The sequence below is a fragment of the Henckelia pumila genome, chromosome 4 (genome assembly GCF_033568475.1).
Source record: "Henckelia pumila isolate YLH828 chromosome 4, ASM3356847v2, whole genome shotgun sequence".
Lineage (NCBI taxonomy): Eukaryota > Viridiplantae > Streptophyta > Magnoliopsida > Lamiales > Gesneriaceae > Henckelia > Henckelia pumila.
In genome coordinates, this window is record NC_133123.1 from 139,152,742 (window position 1) to 139,180,302 (window position 27,561).

Genomic DNA, 27,561 nt, shown 5'->3' on the forward strand with positions numbered 1-27,561 from the left:
ATATTGTGCTCCGGCCAATTATTGGATTCAATTAATACCCAATTTTAATTCATACACGTACGTAACAATAATGGACCACTCAAAAATCTGGACAACTTCATCGATATTATACATTGGTGGCAATTCAAACGCGAAGTTGCATTTCTCCACCGTGGGACAACATATTCAATTATTATGCTACATTGTCAACCACGTAAAATTAAATCCACTTATAAAAATGCATTTCTTGTCGTGTAGCAATACTATTTATTACACAACATCATTTACTTATAATTATTTTACCCGAATCATACACTGCACGAAGCCACGAACAACGTCTGATCAGTTACTCGACATACATGCAAGATAAATTTCGCTCGAATGGAGTTTGTAAAGTTTGTATAATATGAAAATTAAATGGAGTTAATTCTCTTGATCATATAGACCAAATTCAGATCTACCATAAGATTACGAAAGCGACAGTTGAAGTTACCTGACTTTTATGAGAACACATGCAAATGCCACCCGGCCGACAGCCATGCATTTATTCGCGGATCCCACCCCCTCGTGCGCTCGTCATTATACGCGCTCGCCAGCTCTCCGAAACTGCATTTATATACTATATGCGCACTTCATTATTCTTTCATCAGCAATTCTGCAAACATCTTCATGGCACCCAAAATGGTGACTAATTTCCGCAGATCCCTGTCGTTTCATAACCACACCTCCCACAATTCCGCGAAACCCAAGAAAACCCTTCACGCCAGATCCGTCAGTCTCCCATGCCCATCACACCCGATCATTTTCCAGCTCCGAGACAAAATCGACGGCCTTAACGACTGGGCTGCTTCGGAATCCGGATTGAGAACCTCTGGTTGGCTTTGCGACGGCTTGATCCGGATGAAAATGGTCCACGATTCGCTGGACGATCTTCTACAGCTACCACAGACTCGAGAATCCCTCCGCGGAGGTGGGCACTACCCCGACTTGATGGAGAAGCTGCTGGAAGACTTCCTCCGATTCGTCGAGGTCTACAGCATGTTCCAGACGCTGGTCCTCAGGTTCAAAGAGGAGTATTCCGCAGCTCAAATCGCGGTGAGAAGAAGAGACGACAGCACAATCGCCGTGCATTCCAAAAATCTGAACAGAATCGGTAAAGAAATCAGCAATCTTGTTTGTCGTTTTCATTCGACGGGGAAACAGATAATGCCGGCGGGTTCATCGCACGATGAAGAAACAGAGCTGATCGAAGTCATAAACGATGTAATCAAAGTCACCATAGCAATTTCAGCCACGGTTTTTGGCGGGATTTCGAACTCGTCCGCCTTCCGAAAACCGTGTTCCATTGGGCTCAGCTTCAAGAAGAAAGGGAAGAGTGAAGAGGGAATCAGAGAACTGGAAGAAATAAATCTGGATGATCTGTCGGGTTTAAGGAAGAAAACAGAGGAAGATGTGAAAAATGTGAGCAAGAAAATGCATGAAATGGAAGATTGTATAGTGGAGATTGAAGGGTCAGGCGAGAGGGTTTTCAGGAGTTTGATCAATTCTAGGGTTTCATTCCTCAATGTTTTAACACAATAACAACAAATACTTAAATCAAAATGTGCATCTTTTTGTGGTAATCTTACTTGCTTCCCAAAGTTTTATTTGTGATTAATGCTTGAAAAAATGTATATAAAACTTCTTATACTCTGTATTTGGCTTTAGTACTTTACATTATGTTGTTAATTGATGGTAAATGTTGGTTCACTCTATCTCAAATGATTAAAAGTTATAAAGCTCAAGCAGCATCCAATTTTCTAACTAGCTAATTCTCGAGTTCAAAAAAAAATCATTAAATGCATAAAGTAAGAAGAAGATGCTCCGATCCGGCTTTGAATCGGATGTTCATTGAGACGAGCAACAATAATAATTGATAAAATAAATACTCCACATGCATAATGGAACAAGTGGTGTTGTTTCCAAGAAAATATCCTCTGTGCACAATTTCCTCGTGTCTGTTCTCAGCAACACACTCAGAACGGGGGAAAACATTAAGTACTTAGATTAGACAAAATTAAACCATAATTATGTCAGCTCCAGAGGAAAAAGGTTGTCTTTTTTCACCAAAATTAAGTAAGATGCACATGACAGGCGAAACAGGGTGTCCTCACATACTTCTTGCTCTCATGTCGACATAAAAAAATATATATATAATCACTACAGCTTCTACAGATTATGGTGAATTGGTCCTTGATCGCATACAAAAAATCACTACTTTCGCCCAAATTGTTGAGTATAGACTGTCAGTTGCTGTAAAATCTAAAATATGTTTTTGTCGATGTTAGCACAAGGGTAGTTTAGGAAGAAACCATCACCTCGATCTGTCTGAGCTTGAACTCGATTGAACCAACAATTTTCAATCCATTTTACATATCAATGATAAAAGGATCTTCTAAGAAAGAAAAAAAACATTAGAAGACAACCAGGAGGTGTCCCGATGAAAATCCCACAATGATCAAGTCAGTAAGGTAAGTGAAAAATTGTAAATACATAAACTATATTGAAGTAACTAATGGAGAAAGACGATGAAGTTGGGGTATCATTGTTCAAAATTGAATAATGTCGAGGGCATTCACATTCACTATCTTAGATTTCTGCGATAATTATTCACTATGATACGTTCTGCATGTATGCGTACAACTGGCATTCAGACCTGAATATACATCAAATGTTTTCCACGAATACATTCTTTACATGATCACGCCACATAGAGTTCAGCTTTCCCGTCGATGAAGAGGCTCATGAACTCTTCGCCATCAACAGTTTCTTTCTCTATCAACAGCTGAGCAAGCTTGTGCAGAATGTCTATATGTGTTGTCATAATGTGCTTGGCCCTTGCATATGCTTTCTCCACCAGCTCTCTCACTTCCGCATCAACCACATCAGCAGTCGCCATTGAGTAGTCTTTCTGTGTCGACATCTGCACATGTATGTAGCATATATGTAAAGGAGAAATTCTACAAGTTAAAAAGAAAGATGGGTTTGTTAAAGTCGCAAGAACGTCAGTACCTGTTGGCCAAGAAAGGGGTTTCCACCACCACCACCTATGGCCACTTGTCCGATCTTTTTACTGAACCCGAATCTCTCCACCATCTGCCTCGCAACCCTTGAAACTTGCATGAAGTCATTGGATGCGCCAGTTGTTACATTATCCTCTCCGAAAATAACCTCCTCTGCTACTCTGCATTTTTAGTTTGGCATTACTTATTAGACATTAAAGTATGAGCTCAGCTTCTCGGGAAACATGTTTCGAAAATGGTACCAAAAGTTAAGAGGTCACAAATTCAAATCTCCAATGCTCGATCACCTTCTAGCTACGTTGGACTTGGTGGCTATTTATGGGATCCCTAGTGCCTAATTTTTGTATGTATAGATAAGCCTTGAATATAAACTTCACGCATTGAATCTCCAATTCATACATGAGGGGGCATCGTTGGAATATAAAACTCACCTTACAAAAGTAAAAGCTTTCGAGAAAAGAGACTACTAATGGTAGATGATCTTTTAGTTGATCATATATATATTTTTTCCTCAATCAAATAAAAGAAATCGTGTTTTATTTATTCGTTTATATAATCATGGATTCCAAGATTCAAAATTGTTAAACCAACCTTCCACCGAGAGCAACAGCCATCTGATTTTCTAGGTAGCTTCGACTGTATAACCCAGACTCGAGCCTCTCTTCACTTGGAGCAAAGAAAGTCAGTCCACCAGCTTGGCCACGAGGAATAATGGAAATTTTGGCAACAGGGTCATACTCGGGCATCAAGGCACCAACTAAAGCATGTCCAGCCTCTACAACACAATAAAATATCAAATTTAGGCAAAATTAAGGAGTTAAAATAAATTTTTTTTAAAGAAACTTTTTGATGATTTGAAATGATTCGGCACCGTGATAAGCAACGAGCTTCTTCTTTTCTTCAGAAACAACTGCATTTTTCTTCTCTGGTCCAGCAATTATCCTCTCCAGAGCATCAGATATCTCATCTTTGCTTATTTCCTTAAGGTCACGCCTTGCTGCGAGGATGGCTGCTTCATTCATCAAGTTTTGCAAATCTGCACCGGTGAAACCAGGTGTTCTCCGAGCAATCTTTTCAAAATCAACATCCTTTGCAAGAGCCTTTCCTCTGGAATGCACCTGATACAAAAGATATTCCATATGCCAGTTATGGAACAAAAATGTACTGTAATCATGCCTCACATAAAATCTTTGCCGCATAGCTAATTATTTTTTAACTTGAGAGGTGCAGTAACAATTTTGAGTAACAAGGGAGTGAGTACAACCTCTAATGAATGTGGAGAGAAACTTGGTTGAAGTATGGTTAAAACAGCACAATAGGGGATATGCTTATGTTGATTCATAATATGGTTTCTAGCATAGTTGGATCAGGCAGGATGGGGGTGATACCACCTCATGGTGCTCTCTTGGAATTTACCATTAAGTTAGTAACCATATAATCCTATACAACACATAACAGTTCTTCATTCTTGTGCCAGATAAATATAGGAGTTATTTACTACTTTATTTAAAGTCATAGATGCCATTCTTTATTCACAACAATCATATCAACATGGCCATCAACATTCAACTTCAATAAGAAACCACATAAAGAGAATGTAAAAGAGTTCCCTACCTGAAGAATCTTGACTCTACCAGCAACATCAGGCCTGTCGACTGTGACCTGTCTATCAAACCTTCCGGGCCTCAACAATGCTGCATCAAGAACATCCGGTCTGTTAGTTGCTCCCAACACTATAACACCAGAATTACCAGAGAATCCGTCCATTTCAGTCAAGAGCTGATTAATAGTCTGCTCCCTCTCATCATTCCCACCACCAAGCCCTGCCCCTCTCTGCCTTCCAACAGCATCAATCTCATCAATGAAAACAATGCAAGGTGCCTTCGACTTTGCCTTCTCGAATAAATCCCTCACTCTTGAAGCTCCAACACCCACAAACAGCTCCACAAATTCTGAAGCAGCACATGAGAAGAACGGAACTCCGGCCTCACCAGACACAGCTCTGGCCAAAAGGGTTTTTCCTGTGCCCGGTGGACCGACCAAAAGGCAACCTTTAGGTATTTTTGCACCCAGTGCAGTGTACTTATCAGGGTTTTTCAGGAAATCAACCACTTCTTGCAACTCTAATTTCGCTTGATCAGCCCCTGCAACATCAGCAAATGTGACCCCAGTCTCAGGCACCTCCTGGAACTTGGACTTAGACCGCCCAAAATCCATAGGTCCGCCTAGCCCCCCAGGTCCACCAGGCCCGCCCTGGGCGCGCCTGAACAAAAAGAATAGACCAGCAAAAGCAAGAAATGGAAACAACAAATTCCCAATAAAACTGAACAGCCCATTCCCAGAGTCACCCTCAGAAACAGTAATATCAACACCATTCATAGCTAAAATGTCAATCAAGTCCGGGTCATTCGGCACTATAACAGTTGCCCTACGGCCATCTACAGCCGTCAGCTGAAGAGCACTTCCGTCTTTACTAAACCTCACTCTCTCAACCTTACCCTTCTTCACTGCATTCAAGAACTCGCTGTAACGCCATTGGGAACCCTCGGGGAGGTCAGATGAAGGCTTGGCCTGAGGACTTGGAGCATTCAAGATCAGATTTTGACCAAAGGGTGAAGATGGGCCTGGATTTTGCGCCTCAATTTCAATCACCTGCGGTGCAGGAGGAGGAGGAGCGTTATCTAAAGCGAACGCCTGTGGAGTAATCGAAGAAAAAAGTAACGCAGCTATAGTAGCATGATTTTGAATGCTATAATTGGATTTATTAGAATTCTTGTTGCTCAAAAACGATAGTGGCACTACGAATTTTCTTGGTACTGTTTTCGGGGTGCGGGGAACCACGATTTTGGTGCCAAAGAAATTTGAGGAAAGTAAAGGATTTGCCGAGGTTGAGGCCATGAGGAAAATTTGGGAAAATGGTTCGTTTTTTCAGCTGATTATTCGAAGTTTATAGGGGTTAGGGGAAATGGGAAAAGGATATTTGATAGTGTGGAAGCAATTCGAAAACTTCACCAGGAAGCGAGAATGGGAGAATCACAATTTGATTTTTGATTGAATGAAAGCCATGGATTGGTAGTGTTGCTTGGTTGGTTCTACGTGTTTGATATATTATCCAGACATTATTCGTTTGATTTTTATGCTTTGAAAGCGGATGGGGAGAGTGGAGACAAAAGGAAAGTCTTGGAAGTAGTCTTTTCTAGAAAATATGTTGCTTACCTTTACTCCTAAAAAATAAAATAATTTTCTCTGAATAAAGAATATATTTTGAGTGATATGGAAAACCAAAATAAAAGTCCAAAAAGAAGGGAAGTACACATATACATTCCAAATACAACTATACACGTATGGGGAAGTTCTATGCTACCTTAATGGCAATGCCTTTTGGGGTAGCATAGAACTCACCGCAAGTATGCTACTTCCACCAAGAATACACAATTCCTTTAAAGACAAGAGAGAAAGATGCAATAAAATAAAATTTCAGGCTCTGTTTGGACGTGTATTTTAAAAATATTTTTAATGTTTTATAAGTGAAAAAAACCGACGTCATTCTTGATATTCAATAATTACTCTTGTAATTGGAGAAACTTTTTGTGAATTTGTAGTTGATGTTGTCTCATGATATTTTTATTGTTTATTATATTTATATTAAATTTTTTTAAATTTCAGTTTCAATATAATTTTGGGCATGCATGTGTTCCATAAGATTAAGGAGAAAATGTCTTTTTTTTCATCTATTAAATTGTAATTTTGAATGAGAATTTGTATGCATGTTTTAAATTTTATATATTTAATTAAGCACTAAATGAAAAGAAAATAAATCAATCACAAATATATATAAATAATAATAATAATAATAATAAATCTTTATACAAAAAAAATGATAAAAAAGCAATATTAAAAAATTTTACAAAATAGTTGTCCAAACAACTTCTTGATTATTTTTAACTTTAAAATTATTTTTCTAAAATAGTTATCCAAACACATTTTTAACTATAAAAGCGTTTTTATAAAATAGTTTTCAGACACATATTTATTATTAAAACAACTTTAAAAAATTTATAATTTTTTTTTAAAAAAAACACTTTATAAAATATATGCTACTGGTTACAAATAGAAGAAAAAGATACCACAATTCAATTGTTGCGCATAGTAGGAGTAACTATTGCTTTCTAACTTGCAATTTGTGCAAATCCTAAATTGTCGGAACTTTTCACTTTAGTGTTGTATTAATAGCAGTTCACATTTCATTTTTCAAAGATTTTAGGACATATAAAATTTGACCTCGTGTCCAATTATTTCATGTCTGCATCTTTGTATAAGCGTGAAAAAGATATCAATCTTTGGCAATGCCTGTGGATTAACAACCACTAATACGTAATAATATATCAATGCAACAGTGTGCATATTAAACTAGCATTCTTAGTTCTAAGCTGTAAAGATTCCATGACCTGAAACCTGAATGCGTGGCAATAATTTAACAAAATATGATTTTGTTTTTGGACATATTCTCTTCCCAACATGTGTAATAGTACTCGTGTGCGCCTTATTATATTTATCATTGTCTGAAGATCAGTAGCACTCCAGCTCTATGCATTATCAGTATTGTTAAACAAGCTGATGACATAGGAAAAAAAAAGGAGGCTAGGGATTTTTTATTAACTTGCATAATGAATCAGATACAATAAAGAGTATTTATAACTAGGGATTACAATGAAAAGAAATAAACTAAAATACCCTTAAACACTAATAAAGATAATATTATAATACAACTAATATCCCCCCTCAAACTCACGATGCTACAGCGATAAGCATTGAGAGTTTGTCAGACAGGAAACGAAAGCGCGAAGCCGGGTGTGCTTTTGTAAACATATTAGCAATCTGCAGAGAAGAAGGAACGAATGGCAATGTGATGGTGCCGATCTGCAGGTGGTGGCGAGTGACATGACAATCAATCTCGATATGTTTGGTTCGTTCATTAAAGACTGAATTTCGTGCAATCTGAATAGCACTTTGATTATCATAATGTAGTGGAGTAGGGTGACAAAGAGAAATACCCATATCAGCAAGCAACCGACGCAACCAAACAATTTCACAGGTAGTTGAGGCCATTGCACGATACTCAGCTTCAGTAGAAGACCGAGAGATGACATCTTGTTTCTTTCTCTTCCACGAAATAAGCGAGTCACCGAGGAAAATACAAAATCCAGTGGTCGACTTGCGGTCCGTAGGATCACCAGCCCAATCCGCGTCAGAGTAAGCCCGCAGCTCTAACGAAGACGTAGAAGGAAACAAGAGACTATGAAACTGAGTGCCCCGAAGGTACCTGAGAATACGAAGAACGGCAGCCCAATGAACTGTAGTAGGGGCAGTGACAAATTGACTAACCACATGAACAGCATGTGCAATGTCTGGGCGAGTCACGGTAAGATAAACCAGGCTTCCGACAATGGTACGATAGAGACTGGAATCTGCCAAAGGAGTGCCATCCGACGGAGAGTATCTAGCATTGGTCTCAAGGGGAGTATCAACAGTCCTGTTGTCAGTAAGTCGAGCACGCTCAAACAAATCAGCTATATATTTTGATTGAGATAAGAGATATCCTTTTGAAGAATAGGCAACCTCAATTCCCAAAAAATAACGTAGCATACCCAAGTCTTTCATAGCGAAGCAACGTGCAAACTCAGATTTCAAAGATGCAATACCATCATAATCATCACCCGTAATGATCATGTCATCAACATACAAGGATAAGAGAATACGACCTGTTCTTGTACGCTTGACAAATAAAGCCGAATCATGGTGATTAGAAAGAAAGCCAAGTGAAGTGATCACCATAGAAAACTTCTCAAACCAGGCACATGGTGCTTGTTTGAGACCATAAAGAGCTTTGCGAAGCTTGCAAACTTGACCAGGCTGATGAGCGACACCAGGAGGAGGCATCATATAAACTTCTTCATGAAGGTCACCATTCAAAAAAGCATTATTGACATCCAACTGAGATATTCTCCATCGGCAAACGGAAGCAACTGCGATCAGAGTGCGAACAGTCGTCATTTTTGCAACAGGGGCAAACGTTTCTTCATAATCCATGCCATACTCCTGGGAATAGCCTTTAGCAACAAGTCGAGCCTTGTATCGCTCAATGGATCCATCTGATTTGGTTTTAATCTTGTAGATCCAACGAGAACCAATGGTATGTTTTCCGGATGGCAGCGGAACCAAATCCCATGTATGAGTCTGGTGTAGAGCAGTAAGTTCCTCAGCCATAGCAGCCTGCCAAAGGGGATCAAGAATTGCCTCTCTATAGGACAAAGGCTCAGAAAGACGATGAAAAGAGGCAAAAAAAGGAAGCAAATGAAGTAGAATAAGAGGAGTACTCAAAATCGGGGAGTTTAGTAGACTTACGAGTGCGAGTGGACTGACGCAGAAGAGGAACATCCGCAATCGCATCCGACAATTGGGTGGTCGTAGGAGCAGGGGCATGTGAGGTGGATGCCTCGTGAACCAAATTATCAGATAGAGCTTCATTGGGTTTGGAATCGAAAGGATCAATACGAACTAGATCTGACGGTGTCATATGATGTGAACTAGCAGGAACAGAGAAGAATGAAATATGCTCTAAAAACACAACATGACGCGAGACATACAATTTTTGACTAACTGGATCAAAACAACGATATCCCTTTTGACCAACACCATAACCCAAAAAAACACATAAGGCGGACCGGGGAGACAATTTATTACGCTCAACTTGTGGTCGAAGAACAAAGCAAGTACATCCAAAGACGTGCAACGAGGAATAATCAGGTGAATGACCATACAACTTTTCAAACGAGGACAAACCTGAATTATGAGATATTGGAATTCTGTTGATTACATGAGCAGCCGTAAGTACTGCTTTCCCCCAATACACACTAGGAACCTCGGCTGACAACATGAACGAACGAGCTGTTTCAACAAGATGACGATGTTTTCTTTCAGCAACACCATTTTGTTGAGGAGTATCTATACTCGAGGTTTGGTGGATAGTCCCATCAGAAGCAAGTAACTGAGAAAAATCGTTAGAAGTGTATTCACCCCCCAAATCACACCGAAAACATTTAATGACAGATGAGTGTTGGGTTTTCACAAGAGCTCTAAAGTTATGGAATATGGTAAGGAAATCAGACCTGCGTTTCATAAGATAAACCCTAGTATAACGAGTGAAATCATCAATAAAGGAAACATAATATCTGGAACCTCCTTTGGTGTATACAGGAGAAGGTCCCCACACATCAGAATGCACAAGATCAAATGGCGCAATTGAAAAAGAAATGCTTTTATAAAAAGGCAAGGCTGAAAATTTAGCCAGTTTTATTCACCCCCAAATCACACCGAAAACATTTAATGACAGATGAGTGTTGGGTTTTCACAAAAGCTCTAAAGTTACGGAATATGGTAAGGAAATCAGACATGCGTTTCATAAGATAAACCCAAGTATAACGAGTGAAATCATCAATAAAGGAAACATAATATCTGGAACCTCCTTTGGTGTATACAGGAGAAGGTCCCCACACATCAGAATGCACAAGATCAAATGGCGCAATTGAAAAAGAAATGCTTTTATAAAAAGGCAAGGCTGAAAATTTAGCCAGTTTACAACCACTGCAATCAGAAATATCATGACTGTCCAAATGACCCAAAACTCCTGTAGACACCAAAAACTTTAAACGAGACCCAGAAACATGACCTAAACGAGAATGCCAAAGATAAAAATCAGAAGACGAACGACTCAAACAAAAAGACGAAAAATCCACACTAGATGCAGCAACATCTGATACTTTTAGCTCATTCAAGACATAGAGTCCCCCTTCCCTACAGCCTGTCCCAATCACCTTCTGAGATTGCGTGTCCTGAACACAATAATTGGTAGAAGTAAAAAGAACTGAGAGACCCGAATCACACAATTGACCAACAGATGCAAGATTTAAAGTTAGACTAGGAATGTGATATACATTTGAAAGTGATAAACTAGATGTGTGAACAGAGCCAATTCCTGCCAATGGCATTGGAGTACCATCGACGGTCATGACAGACAAAGATGGAGCAGAATTAACAGACGCAAAAGAATCAATATCAGGAGACATATGATGAGAAGCACCTGAGTCTAAGATCCACAGGGGAGACAATTTACCTGAATTATCGGACAAAGACAAACCTTTATGAGAGGAGGCAGACATGGCATGAGGCTGTGAAGCGAGGAACTGTTGAAACTGCTCCAACATATGTGGATCCAAGGACGGGGCAGCAACTGCATTGTTGGCCTGAGGTGGGCGATACGACCATGGAGCAGTCTGTGGAGGGTGTGGTGGTTGAGGTGGTCGTTGTTGCTGTTGTTGTTTTCCTTTACCCAACAATCTCGGACATTGAGCCTTCCAGTGACCCTTTTCTTTGCAGAAAGCACATTCATCCGAAGAAACCTTAGGAGCTGGTCTATTTTGGTTGCTAGGCAGAGACTATCGTGGAGCAGCAAAGACAGATGGAGTTGTAGGTGTGACAGACCCCTTATCTGCTTTAGACTTAAGCCGAATCTCCTCTGCTAACAGTTCATTAACCACAGAATCAACAGACGGAAGAGGAGAACGATGTAGAATTGTCCCACGCAATCCTTCAAAATCATTTCGAAGAGCCATCAAAAACTGTACCAGACGTTGTTCTTCTCTACGAGCCAAATATGGTTCAAATATTCGCAGCTCTGCAGACTCAGTGAGAGCCAACTGATCCCAGAGATTAGTCATGGCAGAATAAAACTCCTGAACATTCATATCATTCTGCTGAAGTGCGCGAATATCGGTCTCCAACTGATACTGCTTGGCGAAATTAGACTGTGTGTACAATCTAGCCAGATGATCACAGACCTCTTTAGCCGTCTCATACTTAGCCAACTGAACGCCAATGGAGTGGGTAACAGAATTGTTAATCCACGTAATAATCTTCGAATTATCAGCCTCCCAACTGTCGACCAAGTCCGCATAGTTGGTTATCGTCTCGTCTGTAGGTTTAATACGTACACCTGTAACATAGCTCCACAAAGATTTTTCACGCAAGAAATTCTTCATAACGTAGCTCCAATACGTATAGTTTTTACCATCCAATTGAACACTAATCGACTGAAGTGAATCATCCTTACGACTAACCATGATGAAAGAGGCACAAATACAAAAAAAAACCCAAAACCGAAATCAACGGATTCGAAATTCCCAAAATTAACCAAATCTAGACAAACCAACGCGAGCGAGAACAAATCAAAGGGAAAACGAAAATACCAAAATCAACCGCTGAATGGCCAAAAAGCTGTGGATTGGATTATAACTTCTTCAATCACACAAGGAGAATCCATAAACCTAGGCTTTGATACCATGATGACATAGAGAAAAAAAGGAGGCTAGGGATTTCTTATTGACTTGCATAATGAATCAGAATACAATAAAGAGTATTTATAACTAGGAATTACAATGAAAAGAAATAGACTAAAATATCCTTAAACACTAATAAAGATAATATTATAATACAACTAATACAAGCTTCTTTTTGTCAAGATTCCTCCTACTTAGGTGTCCAACTTTCGATGTAGCGACGATGTATGATTGAGTTTTTTTTTTCCTTTAAGGCGTACAAGATCCGGGGGACAAGGAGCTCGTGGACTATTATTGTTCTTACTTTAAAATTTCAGCAGATGTGTCATTGTAGGTGTAGTTGATTCCTTTTGTTTTGTTTGGTTATCTTCTTATATATATAGCTTATGTATGGAAGAAAGATGCATTGAAGCCCAAAATATCTATTCTTATAAAGAGTAAAACAGTAAGATCTGTCTGTTTTACAAGAAAAAAATCAAAAAATGGCTAATTTCCATTCTAGATCAAACAGTTTACCATCTGAATGCAGTCCAATAATGAATAAGATTCAAGATCAGTTGTGCCGGCTTAAGGGATCAGAAGCCACATCAACAACAGGAAATCTATGTGTTCAAACTTGGCTGGCCTCGTTAGTTTGCACGAATCCCTCAAGAATCTGATTCAGACACCTTCATTCCAGCAAGCCCTCTCGCATGACCAATGTGGGAATTGGATTGATGAGGTTCTTGAAGGGTCACTTGCACTTGTGGATCTTTGCGGATTTTCAAGAGATGTTGTCTCTGTATCCAAGGAATCCATTCAAGATCTCAAATCCTCCATTAGGAGAAACAGAGGTCAAACAGCTACATCAGATGACATCAATTCTTTTATGGCCTCAAGAAAAAAGATTTACAAAATGGTCAACAAGAAGTGCATCAAGAATTCGAAAAGGTGCAACCAGAATTCAGCAACACTCGTACAAGAAGACGTTGATCTTAAAACTATGGTGATGGTGTTCAGAGAAATTGAGGCTATTTCTTCATCAGTCATAAATTCGATATTATTACTCCTATCCGGTTCAAAGGCGAGATCAAAGCAGAGAAGTTGGTCCTTGCTTTCAAAGTTCACTCAAACAAGCCGTGTATATTCTGAAGCAGATCAAGAATGCAGTGACAATGACTTTTTTATCGTGCACTTCGACGAGTCCACGAATGGCAAGGATAATGCAACTGTTCAAAACATTTTGAGGAAGTTGAAAGTATCAGAAATGGCAATCCATGAACTTGAAGAGGGATTGGAAGCTTTGTTTAGGAGTTTAGTGAAAACAAGAGTTTCCATTCTTAATGTTCTCAGTGATCACTAATCACTTGAACTTGGCAACTTGCCCTAAATTTTGAGATTTTGATTACACATGTAAATGAATTAAATATTATTACAGGTAAATCCACAATTTACTCATCAATTTAGTCCAAGAAGTTTAGTCCATCAAAATTTTCAGTTTATATTGTTTTATGTTCCATGCTTCAACTTCCCTTTGGCGGTCCAACAAGGCAACTCTTTTTCATTTGATCGTTTCACTGAAACTGTACGTAGAATGCGGAATTTTACCAGTTGACGTTGATTTTGCCCCAACAAAATGTATAATTACTATGAAGAAATAGGAAAAAAACAAAAAAATTGAATTCCTTCTAGGTCGCGAGATTATCCGTTGCTTTTAAAATTTTATTACTAATTTAATAATTAAATTACATGCAAAAGGGTCTACATTTTTTTATCATATAACATCGGGCATGGATGTTTCATCTTTCTTGTTCCGTATCAAGAATGGTAGAACTTTCATTCCTGCTAATGGCTTTTTAAGTTAAAGATAAAAACATAAAACTCAACTAATCCACAACGCTTTTCAAAATTATGTTAGCGTTCGCAGAAAACTGAGAAAAAGAAATAATGTGTCTTTTCCCTCTCATGGAACATCTAAAAACTTGTAAAGAATGGGTTAGATATCTGACCAGGCCATGATATGATGTTGCAGAAGAGTGAAAAGTAACTCACTATTGGGCTGTACAGATTCCAAATCTGTTCTTTTTAACCATTGATTGCTAAATTTATGATCAATAAACTGTTAGTCAAAGTATAATAAAATAATCATGATGGCCAATTTTTCGAGGATGGTGGCTGACACGGAGTTGCCATAATTGAAGTTTGATTGGCTGAATGGAATTTGACCAATTAAGAGGAGAAGAAATCCTGCAGCTTCCTCGTTCACATTGTCAGGGAGCTCTATAAATAGAGCTCCCCATTCATCAGATTATGTATCCCACAGCGTAGAGAAAAAAGAGAGATAAGAAACAAAGAGAGTTCCTTGGTATTTTTCTTGAGTGTTCTCTTGTGTGAGTTAGAGAAATTATTTTCTCGGTAATACTCGGGGTTGGGATCGTGTGAGAGATATAGTATTTTGTATACACTTGTAATATTTCTCCGGTTATAAATATTGCAGCAGCTCCATGGACGTAGCCTATACTGGGTGAACCACGTAAATCTTGGTGTTCTTGTTGATTGTTTTATTCCGCAATTATTATTATCGTCATGTTCGCTTCGGCATAATCCATAACAACTGGTATCAAAGCAGTAACGGTGTCCGGGAGCCTTGGTGAAAATTTTTTTGAGTATGCTCTGTGGTTGCAACTTTGTCTGATCTTCCACATCAGAAAAGATTTTTTTGAAATTTTATTAAGGCAATAGAAGCGATGGCCGGAAGTGACGGATCGGGATCGAGAATCAATAAGTTCGACGGTACAGATTTCACATTTTGGCGGTTACAGATTAAAGATTATCTGTATAGCAAGAAGCTACATCAACCTCTATCTGGGGTGAAGCTAGAAAAGATGGAGGATGATGAGTGGGAGCTTCTTGACCGAAAAGTGTTAGGGGTAATACGATTGACCCTAACAAAGAACGTGGCACACAACGTGGCGGAGGCAAATACCACGGAGGAGATGATGTCCATTTTGTCGGACATGTACGAGAAGCCATCAGCAAATAATAAAGTGTTCCTCATGAAAAAGTTATTCAACTTGAAGATGGAGGAAGGTGCTTCGGTGGCAGCACATATCGATGAATTCAACACGATTGTTTCTCAATTGACATCGGTTGAAATAAATTTTGATGATGAGATTTGTGCACTTATTCTTTTGGCGTCCTTACCAAATGCTTGGGAGCCGATGCGGGCAGCGATTAGCAATTCTGCTGGAAAAGGAAAGTTACAATTCAATGATGTCAGAGATCGAATCCTTGGTGAAGAAGTTCGCAGGAGGGATTCGAGAGAAGCAACATCATCGAGATCTGCCCAAAATCTTGAAAACAGAAGTAGGGGCAGGAGCAGTGAAAAAGGTTCTAACCGATGGCGTGGCAGATCCAAATCAAGAACTGGAAAAAACAAAAATACCTTTGAAAAGAAATTGAAGTGCTGGAGCTGTGGTGAAACTGGTCACATGAAAAAGGACTGCAGATCACCCAAGAATAATGCAAATGTTGTTACTGAAGAAGTACACGATGCTTTAGTGTTATCCATGGAAAGCCCTATTGACTCTTGGGTTATGGATTCGGGAGCTTCGTTTCATACCACTGGTAATCGTGATGTATTCGATAATTACATTGCGGGAGATTACGGAAAAGTTTTCCTGGCTGATGGAAAACCTTTGGAGATTGTTGGTATGGGAGATGTTCGGTTGAAAATGTCAAATGGATCTGTCTGGAAAATCAATAAAGTCAGACATGTACCAAGACTGACGCGGAATCTGATCTCAGTGGGACAGCTCGATGACGAAGGTCATAAAGTGACCTTTGGTGATGGCTCTTGGAAAGTGAGCAAAGGAGCCATGATTATTGCTCGATGAACGAAAACTGAAACCCTGTACATGACTTCCAGTTGCAGAGACATATTAGCAGCTGTGGATGCTGGAGCTAATTCAAGTCTATGGCTTAGTAGGCTTGGAGATACGAGTGAGAAGGGAATGAAAATGCTTGTTTCAAATGGAAAGCTACCGGTATTAAAGATCGTTGAACACAAGCCGTGTGAAGCTGTATTTTTTGAAAAGCAGAAAAAAATGAGCTTTTCAAAAGAGGTTAGAGAACCGAAATCGGCGGATTTGGAGCTGGTACATACTGACGTATGTGGACCATCTCCTGTGAAATTCCTTGGAGATCACTCAAGATATTATGGCACTACTGTTGACGATTCGAGCAGGAAATTTTTGGTTTATTTTTTGAAAAATAAATCAGATGTTTATGAGACCTTTAAACAGTGGGAGTTAGCCATGAAAGATGTGATGGATTCACTGTCATTCAATCACATGTGGGAGTTGTCAGAACTTTCTGAAGGTAAAAAGGTTTTACATAGCAAGTGGGAGTACCGATTAGTACACGATGGTAGCAAGCGGTACAAAGAAATCCTTGTTGTAAAAGGTGAAAAAGAAGTAATTGATTACACTGATATTTTCTCTCTGGTGATAAAGTTAACTACTATCAGGACTGTACTTGGATTGATGGTAAAAGAAGATTTGCATCTGGAGCAGTTAGATGTAAAGACTGTGTTTCTTCATGGTGAGATAGATGAAGAAATGAATCAATCACAGGGATTTGAAGTACGAGGGAAAGAGAAAATAATGTGCAAACTTCAGAAAAGCTTGTACGGTCTCAAACAAGCTCCAAGACAGTGGTACAAGAAGTTTGATGGTGTAATGAATAATGATGGTTTCCCGAGGTATCATGCTGATCACTGGTGTTATGTGAAGCTTGATGGTTCTTATATCATGCTACTGGTATATGTAGATGATATGTTGATAGCAGGAGTTTGTCTGAAGGAGATTGATAAACTAAAGATAGAATTTGCTATGAAGGATTTGAGTGCTGCAAAACAAATCCTTGAAATCGGGATCCTTAGAGATCGGGTGAATGGAGTCTTGAAGCTTGAGAAGATTCTTGGAAGTGTAAATCCTGCTGATATATTCACGAAGGTGGTGACCACTGACAAACTGAAGTTGTGCTCGACTTCAGTTGGACTACAAGCGTAAATAAGGAAGGCATGAGCTGCTGCATTGACTGTATGAAGCCTTAATTGAAATCAAGTCTTCAAGTGGGAGAATGTTAGTCAAAGTATAATAAAATAATCATGATGGCCAATTTTTCGAGGATGGTGGCTGACACGGAGTTGCCACAATTGAAGTTTGATTGGCTGAATGGAATTTGACCAATTAAGAGGAGAAGAAATCCTGCAGCTTCCTCGTTCACATTGTCAGGGAGCTCTAGAGCTCCCCATTCATCAGATTATGTATCCCACAACGTAGAGAAAAAAGAGAGATAAGAAACAAAGAGAGTTTCTTGGTATTTTTCTTGAGTGTTCTCTTGTGTGAGTTAGAGAAATTATTTTCTCGGTAATACTCGGGGTTGAGATCGTGTGAGAGATATAGTATTTTGTATACACTTGTAATATTTTTCCGGTTATAAATATTGCAGCAGCTCCATGGACGTAGCCTATATTAGATGAACCACGTAAATCTTGGTGTTCTTGTTGATTATTTTATTCCACAATTATTATTATCGTCATGTTCGCTCCGGCATAATCCATAACATAAACAATCTCTATATTCAATGCTATTAAATCTGGACGAGCAATACTTTACTCCCAAATTTGCACAAAAATTCAATTTTTTGTTGCATGTTCTCTGTTGAGCACGTGTAATCGTACTCGTGTGCACCTTCGTCTGTTCATAATGTTTGAAGACCAGCAATACTCCAGCTCTATGCAGAACCAGCATTATTAAATAGAGTTCATAGTTGTCAAGATTCCTCCTGCTGCAATGTCAACTTCCATAATGCAGCTGAGATGTGTATGCTTGAGTTTTTTTATTTGAGTTGTGCGAGATTGGGGAGACATGGAACTCGTGCATGATCATTCTTGCATTAAAATTTATGCAGTGGCAAGTCATTTTAGGTGGAATGGATTCCCTTTGTTTCCTCTGGTTGTCTTCTTATAAATGGCTTATGACAAACTTATAGAGTCAAGAACTCAACATCTTTTCTCGACTCAAATAGCACATCCATCCTTAAAGACACCAGTTCATTTTTCAAGAAAAGATGGTTCATTTTCATGCTAGATCAAACAGTTTTCCTTCAAATTCTCATCCAGTAATGGTTGAGATTCAGGATCATTTGAACCGGTTAAAGGGCTCAGAAGCCACATCCACATCAGACAAATCTGCATTTTCAAACTTGGCTCGCCTCGTGAATTTGCAAGACGGCCTCAAGAATCTGATTCAGATTCCCACTATCCAACAAGCCCTCTCCTATAACCAACTTGGGACTAGGATCAATGAGATTCTTGAAGGATCGCTGAGGCTCGTGGACCTTTGTGGATTTTCAAGAGAGGTCGTCTGTTTAACCAAGGAATCTGTTCATGATCTCGAATCCTCCATTAGAAGAAACAGAGGTGAAACAGCCACAGCAAATGATATCAAATCTTATTTGGCCTCAAGAAAAAGGATTAACAAAGCAGTCGATAAATACATCAAGAACTTGAAAAGCTTCAACCAGAATTCAACAGCACTTCTAGAAGAAGATAATGCTCTTAAGACCATCGTCATAGTGTTGAAAGAAATGGAGGCAATTTCCTTCTCAGTCCTAAAGTCGGTGTTATTACTTCTGTCTGGTGCGAATGAAAGATCAAACCAAAGAAGTTGGCCATTTCTTTCAAAGTTCACTCAAAAGAAAAACCAAGCATATTCCGAGACAAATGAAGAATGTGGCTCCGAGGACTTGTTTAACTTGCATGTTCGCTCGTCAATGAAATTGACGGACAATTCAGCTGTTCAGAACATCTTGAAGAAGTTGAAAGAATCAGAAATGATCATCCATCAACTTGAAGAGGGATTGGAAGCTTTGTTTAGGAGTTTATTGAAAACAAGAGTTTCTCTCCTTAACATTCTCAGTGATCATTAGTCACTCAGACTTGTCTTAAATTTTGAGATTTAGATCATTCTAATGTATATGACATTATAGATGAATACTGATACTTATTCATTCACCTGTGTATTTCATTTTTTTCTATCTTTACATGATGTTCTACTGATCTATCTACCCATCCATATGCAAAGTAATTCTTACAAGCTTACAAGAATTTCAATTTCATAGAAGACATAAATATATACACATCATGAGTAATAATAGAATTATCCAACAATAAAAATTGTACAGGATGAACTAAAACTTTTGTTGACTGTAAGTAAATGGTTCAATTCAACAACTGGCATGTTTTGACCACAAGCAAAACTTTTTTCTCGTCACTATCCCAACAAAAAGGAATTTTTTTTTTTTATGTAAAATGTAGAAGTGGCATATTATTCTTCTGTTGATCAAGATGATTTAAAATTTTTAGAGGATTATGAACCAAAATTCCTTAAATCATAAGCTTATAAAGGCATGAGATTAGTAGTTTTGGCAGATACGAAAATTATAAATATCCAGCTTAGAAAAAGTCCATTTTTAGTTTCTGAATGTTTCAGTTTCCTGCAATTTGTTCATATCAGTGAACTCCAAATGCAAAATTTAATCTCCTAAAAAAAAAAGTAAAATGCAATGAGCTAACATTATTTAATTCCAAATGTATGAAAAATCCACGTATTCCTTCACTTTTTTTTAAAAAATGCCACAATTTGTTAATGCAACAGCATGATCATTAATTGATCATTCAAGAACTAGGCTGTCAAGATTCCTGTTGTTCTTAATCATAGATCAATCAGGAGATGCCAATGGGCCATTTTTAAGATCTGCTCCCTGAATTACTAATAATTTAATATATTATTATGCTACTTATGCATGTATACACATTTTTTAGTCCTAATTCTTGATTATTTTTCTCCACTATAATGGCGCATTTTTCCTTGGTTGAAAGCTAAGGGCAGATTGTGACCTTTTATGTTTCATGGTTGTCTGAAGATCAAGCTTTTTGTCGTTTCTTTCGCACGTGTAAGGCTATTATATATTCCTCATGCTCAGAGACCTTGTAGACAATATATGTACGATTTATTGTTTTCAAATACAGGTGTTTAATATACAGGGAGCATGGAACTCGTGCGAGATAAAATTTAATTCAATTTCAAAAGTTAAAGTGACACTTTAGGTGGAATAGATTCCTCTTGTTTGGTTACTTTACTCGTTATTTATAGCTGGTGCTGCCAAAGGGATGGATTCAATCATCTTGAATCTTTCTGATAAAGAGTTAAACAGTACATTTAGCATATCAGTTCATTTTGCAAGAAAAGATGGCTAATTTCCATTCCAGATCAAACAGTTTTCCATCTAAATCTCATCCAGTGATGGATGAGATTCAAGATCATTTACGTCGGTTAAAGGCTTCAGAAGCCACGTCGATAACAGCCAAATCTGTAAATTCGGACTTGGTCAGCCTCGTAGACTTGCACGAGGGAGTCCAGAATCTGATTCAGATACCTTCAATCCAACAAGTCCTCTCCCATGAGCAATGTGGAACTTGGATCAATGAGATTCTTGAAGGATCACTCAGTCTCGTGGATTTATGTGGATTTTCGAGAGATGTTTGTTGTTCAATGAAGGAATACATTCAAGAGCTCGAATCCTCCATTAGAAGAAACAGAGATAAAACAGCCACGGAGACTGATATCAAGTCTTATTTGGTCTCAAGAAAAAAGATTAACAAAATGATCAGCATGAAGTACGTGAAGAACTTGAAAAGCTTCGACCAAAATTCAACAGTATCCGTAGAAAACGATAATAATCTGCAAGCTATCGTGATGGTGATGAAACATGCAGCGGCTATTTCTTTCTCGGTCCTAAACTCGGTACCGTTATTCCTGTCCGGTGCAAATGGAAGATCAAAGTCAAGAAATTGGTCATTGCTTTCAAAGTTCACTTTGAACCATGTATATCCCGAGACAGATCGAGATTGCGGTTCTAAGGACTTGTTCGACTTGCACGTTGGGGCCTCAATGAAATTCATGGACAAAGTAATTGTTCAAAACATCTTGAAGAAGTTGAAAGAATCAGAAATGGCCATCCATGAACTTGAAGATGGATTAGAATCGTTGTTTAGGAGTTTAGTGAAAACAAGAGTTTCTCTCCTTAATATTCTCAGTGATCATTAGTCCCTTGGACTTGTCTTAAATTTTGAGAATTTGATCACACCTCTGTACATAACATCAAATACCAATGCTGATACTTACATTCATCCAGTCACGTGTACTTCACTTTTTTCTATTTTTTTCCAAAGTTAGTTCCATCTATCCATCAATCTATATGCATGTACAGTAACTCTAATATCCATACAAGGAAATTGATTTCACAGAGAAAATGTAATTTGAAACATATAGAATTATATGACTTTTTTGTACTTGGTAATAGTAATTGTTTAACTCAAATATCTTTATAATACTTAGCCATCCATGTGTTTTAATTTGAATATGACAAAAAAATTTGCCCTTCCCAGGAATCCAATAAAGGGCAGCTTTTGAAATAAAATGTAGAAGTGGTATCAACATTAAAAAATTATCATACAAGCTTATGATACTAATTACTTGGTTCTCTGTGTTACAGGTTCCTGCAGTTTTTTTCATATCAGTGTGCTCAAAAAATGCAAATTCTAATCAGCTCTTCAAAATTTCCCACAAAACAGTATGAATTATCTTATTTATCTCATAAAGGACGACATGTCCCTTTGCAATTTGGTGATGCAACAGCATGATAATTAATTGATCATTTCAAGAACTAGGCTGTCAAGATTCCTATTGTTCTTAATCATAGATCAATCAGCAAAATGGACAAAGGAGCAACTTTTTAAGATTTGATCTCTGAATTAGTAATAATTTAATGTACTATCTTGCTACTTGCGCATGTGTACAAATTTTTTATTGCCGATTGCTGATGATTTTGCTCCACGATGATGGCTAAAACAACAATTTTAAGACAAGATCAAGGTATATAATACAGACGAGATGTGTACAACTCATTTTTTTCAAATTTGATGTTTAACTAGAAAACGTGTACGTGCGTTGCACGTGGGAAACATATGATAGATTAATTAAAATAAAACAAAACTAAAACAAAACTCGAGTAAGACAATCTCACGAGTCAAGTTTGTGAGATTGATCTTTTACCATGTTTTATTAAAGTAATTTATAAACGTAAATCACAAGAAAACATTGGTTGAAAGAAATGATTGCAAATTAAAAAATTAGAAACTCTAAAACGATCATATCAAAACGATATTTTATTGTGTTTTATTTATGTAATTTATAAATAAAAATAACAATAAAATGTTGGTTGCAAAACATTTTAATTTAAACACATAAGTTAAAATAGACGTGAGATTCTCATGCCTAAGTTCAACGTAGTCTCTTGAGATCTGTCTATATTTGAGTGCTCTAACCATATTAGCGAGGGCTAGCAAGAAACATTGTGTTACAGAGGTCGTAATGAAACTGTGCTCAGTTGCGAGGCTCTCGATTTTTACGGACTAACGACAGATGAAAGATAGTCCCTAATACTTAATAGTTATTGGGAGTGTCTATTGGATTAATAGAAACTTTAGATTAAAAAAAATAGTGATATGATGTTCACTTATATTTAGGTTGGGACTTTATAGACTTTGTGCTACTAAACAATTTTTTAGAGATGCGTAAGTATTAACTGAGATATCCAGCTTGGTATGTATTTTTATACGTTGCAATATTATTTGTGATATGATGCATATTATCTTGTAATATATATGTATGTCACGTTGAGCCTGATATTCCTTGAGATAGTTAATTGAGTAGGTCGCTCAACTCTTGTTTCTTGTAACTGTGACAAGATGTTTGATCCCTGCTTACCAAAGTAGTCATAATAATTCATGCATTGCATGTAAACATATGCATTAATAGATTATATATGTACGTGACGATTTCACTCACGTTTTTGTTTCTATAACGAATATCACATTCGATGAGATAAATCACAAGTTATCTATCTAGGGGAAAACAATTAAAAAATTAACATAAAAATAAAAAATTTGACCAATACATGTAAATTAAAAATTTTAAACAACAAAAATTATATCACATTAATTTTTTGACCATATTTTATTTAAGTAGTTTTTAAATACAAAACGAAAAAATTTAGATAGGAATAAAAATTTAGATATAGGAAATTAAACCATATGATGTAGTTGATATTTTTATTTAGATATATAATTTAAACATATAATTTTTGGTTAATGACCATAAGTAGAATAAGACTAATAACAAATTAGAAGCTCTGAAAAAATGAATATAACTTTTATTTAACATATAATTTGTGGTTAATTTTCGAAAGTAGAATAAATAGATTTTTTAATTATAAGTTATAAGTTGCACATTCAGAGGTTTCTGAGCCATATTTAAGTGTTTCTATTCGTATTATCGAGAACCCGCAAGGACCAAGGTGCTACAGGGGTCATCGCAAAATTGTTCTCAAGTTACGGCATTTTCAACTTATGCAGACTAACGCGGATGAATTTATAATCCCGAATCCCTTTCTTAATTGGGACTTTGGGAGTAGATGTTGGATAAGCATACACTTTGTTTTAGGCTAGGACTATAGACCATGTGTTCCTAAACCAGTTGTTTAGATGTGCATAAGTATTGACTCAGATATCAAGTTGAATGTGCATATTATTTTTTTGCATTATTTTTTGCATTATTAATAGTCATGATATATATTTTTCCTGTCATGTTACATATGAACATTTGAGTATCATGTTGAACCTGAACCCTTGAGATATTCAGTTGAGTAAGGTCGCTCAACTCTTATTTCTTATAACCATGTGACACCCACTGAGTACATAGAGCAGCGTATGCAAACTTACCATGACACTTTTAGTCCAAGATCATAGTTAGTATGTATTGGATTTTTGGAGCAGCGCACTCATACTGGAGAGGAGATGCCTATAATCTAAGCATGAGTTTCAATGTTTGATCTCTGCTTACCAAAGTAGTCATGCTTCATGTATTGCATGTAAACATATATACTAATAGATTACATGCATGAAGATTTCACTCAGATCCCTGTTTCTATCACAAACATCAAATTAGACGATACAATTTGCAAATTGTTCAGAAGGTGGATCAATGTTCATTCGATTGCCAAGGCCTAGGAGCAGATGTTACCGATTGTTCTAGTTTAAATCTATTTTTGTTATTTTGTGATAATTCGATTGAGTTATAATTAATTCTTAAGTTTTCAGTTATCTTTCGTTATTTATATGTTAATATTTTAATAAAGTTAGTTACATGCTTATCAAGTGATTGGTTATTGATCCAGGTAGGATGACAAGTAAATTAAGAAATTAAAAAAATAAAAAAAATTATATACAATAAAAATTATATCATATTAATTTTTTTTGACCATATGTTTTAAATACAAACCGTAAAAATTTAGATAAAAAAAAATTAGATATAGAAAATCAAGCCACATGATGTAGTAGATATTTTAATTTAGATATATAATTTAAAATATAATTTTTGGTTAATGATCATAAGTAGAATAAGGCTAATTAATAGAAAATTAGAGGCTTTGAAAAAAGAAATATAACTTTTTTAAATATATAATTTGTGGTTAATTTTCTAAAGTAGAATAAAGAGATTAGCGTATAAGATCTAAAATACAATTCAGAGGTTGTCAAGTCATTCAGTCTATATTTAAGTGTTTCTATTCATATTATCAAGAGCCAGCAAGGACCAAGATCCTACCGAGGTCATAGAGAAATTGTTCTCAAATTGCGGCATTTTCGAGTTATGCAGACTAACAACTGATGAAGCTATAGTCTCGAATCCCTTTCTTAATTTGGAATTTGACAGTAGCTATTGGATAAGCACACACTTATCTTTAGGCTAGGTCTTTAGACCCTATGTTCATAAATCAGTTGTTTAGATGTGCATAAGTACTGAATGAGATATCAAGCTTAGTTTGCATATTTTTTTGTTGCATTGTTAATAGTCATATGATGCATGTTTACTATGTCATGTTATATATGAATGTGTGTATCATGTTGAGCCTTGATAACATTTAAGATATCTGATAACCATGCGACAACCACTGGGTAGATAGAGCAACGTGTGCAATCTTACCCGTGACAGTTTTAGTCCAAGATCATAGTTGCTATGTGTAGCACCAATTGGATTTTCGGAGCAGCGTGCTCATATTGGGGATGCTTATAATCTAAGCATGAGCTCCAATGTTTAATCTTTGCTTACCAGAGTAGTAATATTTCATGCATTGCATGTAAACATGTGTACTAATAGATTACGTACATGAGTATTTCACTCACGACCATGTTTCTATCACGAATATCACATTCGACGAGACAACTTGCAAGTTGTACAGGAAGTGGATCAATGTTCATTTGATTACCAAGGCGTAGGAGCATAGGTGACCGATAGTTTTAGTTTAAATCTATTTTTGTATTTTGCTGTAAATTGATTGAGTTATATAACTGATTCTTATATTTCAGTTATCTTTCGCTATTTATATATTAATATTTTAATTAAGTTGATTACATGCTTATGAAGTGATTAGTTGTGGATCCGGATCGGTAACAAGTAAATTTAAAAATTTAAAAATTTTAAACAACAAAAAGTATATCACATTATTTTTTTGACCATATTTTATTTACTTAGTTTTATATACAAACCGTAAAATTTTTTATAGAAATAAAAAAATAGATATAAAAAACCAAGACGCATGATGTAGTTGATATTTTTATTTAAATATATGGGTGGTCTTACCAAAGGTAGTAATTTCTCCATTTTTCGATGATCCAACGCGCTAAGGGAATTCATGTTCTCAGTATTCACAACTACCAGTAGATTTAAAAATAATGTATGATAACAAAATCAAACAAATAATGCACAACAATTAATGAAAAAAACAATTAATAAAAAAAACAATTAATAAGGGTACCAAAGTAAATTCACAATGAAAATGTATTTTGTTGTAAATTGATTGAGTTATATAACTGATTCTTACATTTCAGTTATCTTCCGCTATTTATATATTAATATTTTAGTTAAGTTAATTACATGCTTATGAAGTGATTAGTTGTGTATCCGGATCGATAACAAGTAAATTTAAAAATGTTAAACAACAAAAAGTATATCACATTATTTTTTTGACCATATTTTATTTACTTGGTTTATATACAAACCGTAAAACTTTTGATAGAAAAAAAAATAGATATAAAAAACCAAGCCGCATGATGTAGTTGATATTTTTATTTAAATATATAACTTAAACATATAATTTCTGATCAATGTCAATAAGTATAATAAGGCCAATAGAAAATTAGAAGCTCTGAAAAAAAATTAATATAATTTTTATTAAACATATTATTTGTGGTTAATTTTCGAAAGTAGAATAAATAGTTTAGCGAATTATAAGATCTAAAAATGCACATTTAGAAGTTTTTAAGTCATTCAATCTATATTTAAGTGTTTCTATTCATATTATCAAGAACCAGTAAGGACCAATGTGCTACCGAGGTCATAGCAAAATTGTTCTCAAGTTGCGGTATGTTCTAAAATTAAGAAATTAAAAAAACTTAAACAACAAAAAGTATACGCATTAATCTTTTGACCAAATTTTATTTAATTGACTTTTAAATACAAATCGTAAATTTTTTTAAAAATAAAATTAGATATAAGAAACCAAATCACATGATGTAGTTGATATTTTTATTCAGGTATATAGTTTTAAACATATACTTTTTTGTTAATGACAATAATGAGAAAATAACAAACAAACAATACACAATAATGAATGAGAAAAAAAAAACAATTAATAAGTAAAAAAATTAAAAATGGTACCAAAGTAAAAATTATTGGTAGAAAAAAATTATTTAAGAACATAATTTTTAGCTTTATTTTTAAAATAATCAATGAATTTAAAAATAATGTATGATAACAAAACCAAAAAAATAATCACAACAATTAATGAAAAAAAATTAATAAGAAAAGCAATTAATAAGGATAACAAAGTAAATTCACAATAAACATATAACTTAAACATATAATTTCTGATCAATGTCAATAAGTATAATAAGGCCA

The 27,561-nt window shown here is 36.3% G+C and overlaps 5 protein-coding genes across 5 annotated transcripts; 4 read left to right on the top strand and 1 right to left on the bottom strand.

Moving 5' to 3' along the window:
• The first annotated feature begins 560 nt into the window (after positions 1–560).
• Positions 561–1,728, top strand: LOC140866647 (uncharacterized). Its single transcript, XM_073271674.1, has one exon. The coding sequence runs from the start codon at positions 649–651 to the stop codon at positions 1,558–1,560; it is 912 nt and encodes a 303-aa protein (XP_073127775.1). The 5' UTR covers positions 561–648; the 3' UTR covers positions 1,561–1,728.
• An 810-nt stretch (positions 1,729–2,538) lies between these two features.
• On the bottom strand, positions 2,539–6,139 carry LOC140863335 (ATP-dependent zinc metalloprotease FTSH, chloroplastic). The gene is made up of 5 exons (XM_073266691.1): positions 4,656–6,139; positions 3,913–4,159; positions 3,633–3,816; positions 3,031–3,202; positions 2,539–2,941 (listed from the first exon to the last, which is right to left on the bottom strand). Exons 1-5 carry the CDS (start codon positions 5,937–5,939, stop codon positions 2,720–2,722), a joined length of 2,109 nt encoding a protein of 702 aa, XP_073122792.1. The 5' UTR covers positions 5,940–6,139; the 3' UTR covers positions 2,539–2,719.
• A 6,901-nt stretch (positions 6,140–13,040) lies between these two features.
• On the top strand, positions 13,041–13,778 carry LOC140861867 (uncharacterized). The gene has a single exon (XM_073264871.1). It carries the CDS (start codon positions 13,041–13,043, stop codon positions 13,776–13,778), a length of 738 nt encoding a protein of 245 aa, XP_073120972.1.
• A 4,772-nt stretch (positions 13,779–18,550) lies between these two features.
• LOC140861868 (uncharacterized) lies at positions 18,551–19,411 on the top strand. The gene has a single exon (XM_073264872.1). The coding sequence runs from the start codon at positions 18,551–18,553 to the stop codon at positions 19,409–19,411; it is 861 nt and encodes a 286-aa protein (XP_073120973.1).
• Positions 19,412–20,733: 1,322 nt separating this feature from the next.
• Positions 20,734–21,591, top strand: LOC140861869 (uncharacterized). The gene has a single exon (XM_073264873.1). It carries the CDS (start codon positions 20,734–20,736, stop codon positions 21,589–21,591), a length of 858 nt encoding a protein of 285 aa, XP_073120974.1.
• Positions 21,592–27,561: the final 5,970 nt, after the last annotated feature.

Excerpts from the sequence above, each read along its gene's own strand:
- LOC140866647 (XM_073271674.1), top strand. The coding sequence starts at position 649 with ATGGCACCCAAAATGGTGACTAATTTCCGCAGATCCCTGTCGTTTCAT.
- LOC140863335 (XM_073266691.1), bottom strand. The coding sequence starts at position 5,939 with ATGGCCTCAACCTCGGCAAATCCTTTACTTTCCTCAAATTTCTTTGGC. Across the intron at positions 3,203-3,632 it reads GCTGTTGCTCTCGGTGGAAG|AGTAGCAGAGGAGGTTATTT; the intron begins GTTGGTTTAACA and ends CTAAAAATGCAG. Across the intron at positions 2,942-3,030 it reads ACCCCTTTCTTGGCCAACAG|ATGTCGACACAGAAAGACTA; the intron begins GTACTGACGTTC and ends ATACATGTGCAG.
- LOC140861867 (XM_073264871.1), top strand. The coding sequence starts at position 13,041 with ATGTGTTCAAACTTGGCTGGCCTCGTTAGTTTGCACGAATCCCTCAAG.
- LOC140861868 (XM_073264872.1), top strand. The coding sequence starts at position 18,551 with ATGGTTCATTTTCATGCTAGATCAAACAGTTTTCCTTCAAATTCTCAT.
- LOC140861869 (XM_073264873.1), top strand. The coding sequence starts at position 20,734 with ATGGCTAATTTCCATTCCAGATCAAACAGTTTTCCATCTAAATCTCAT.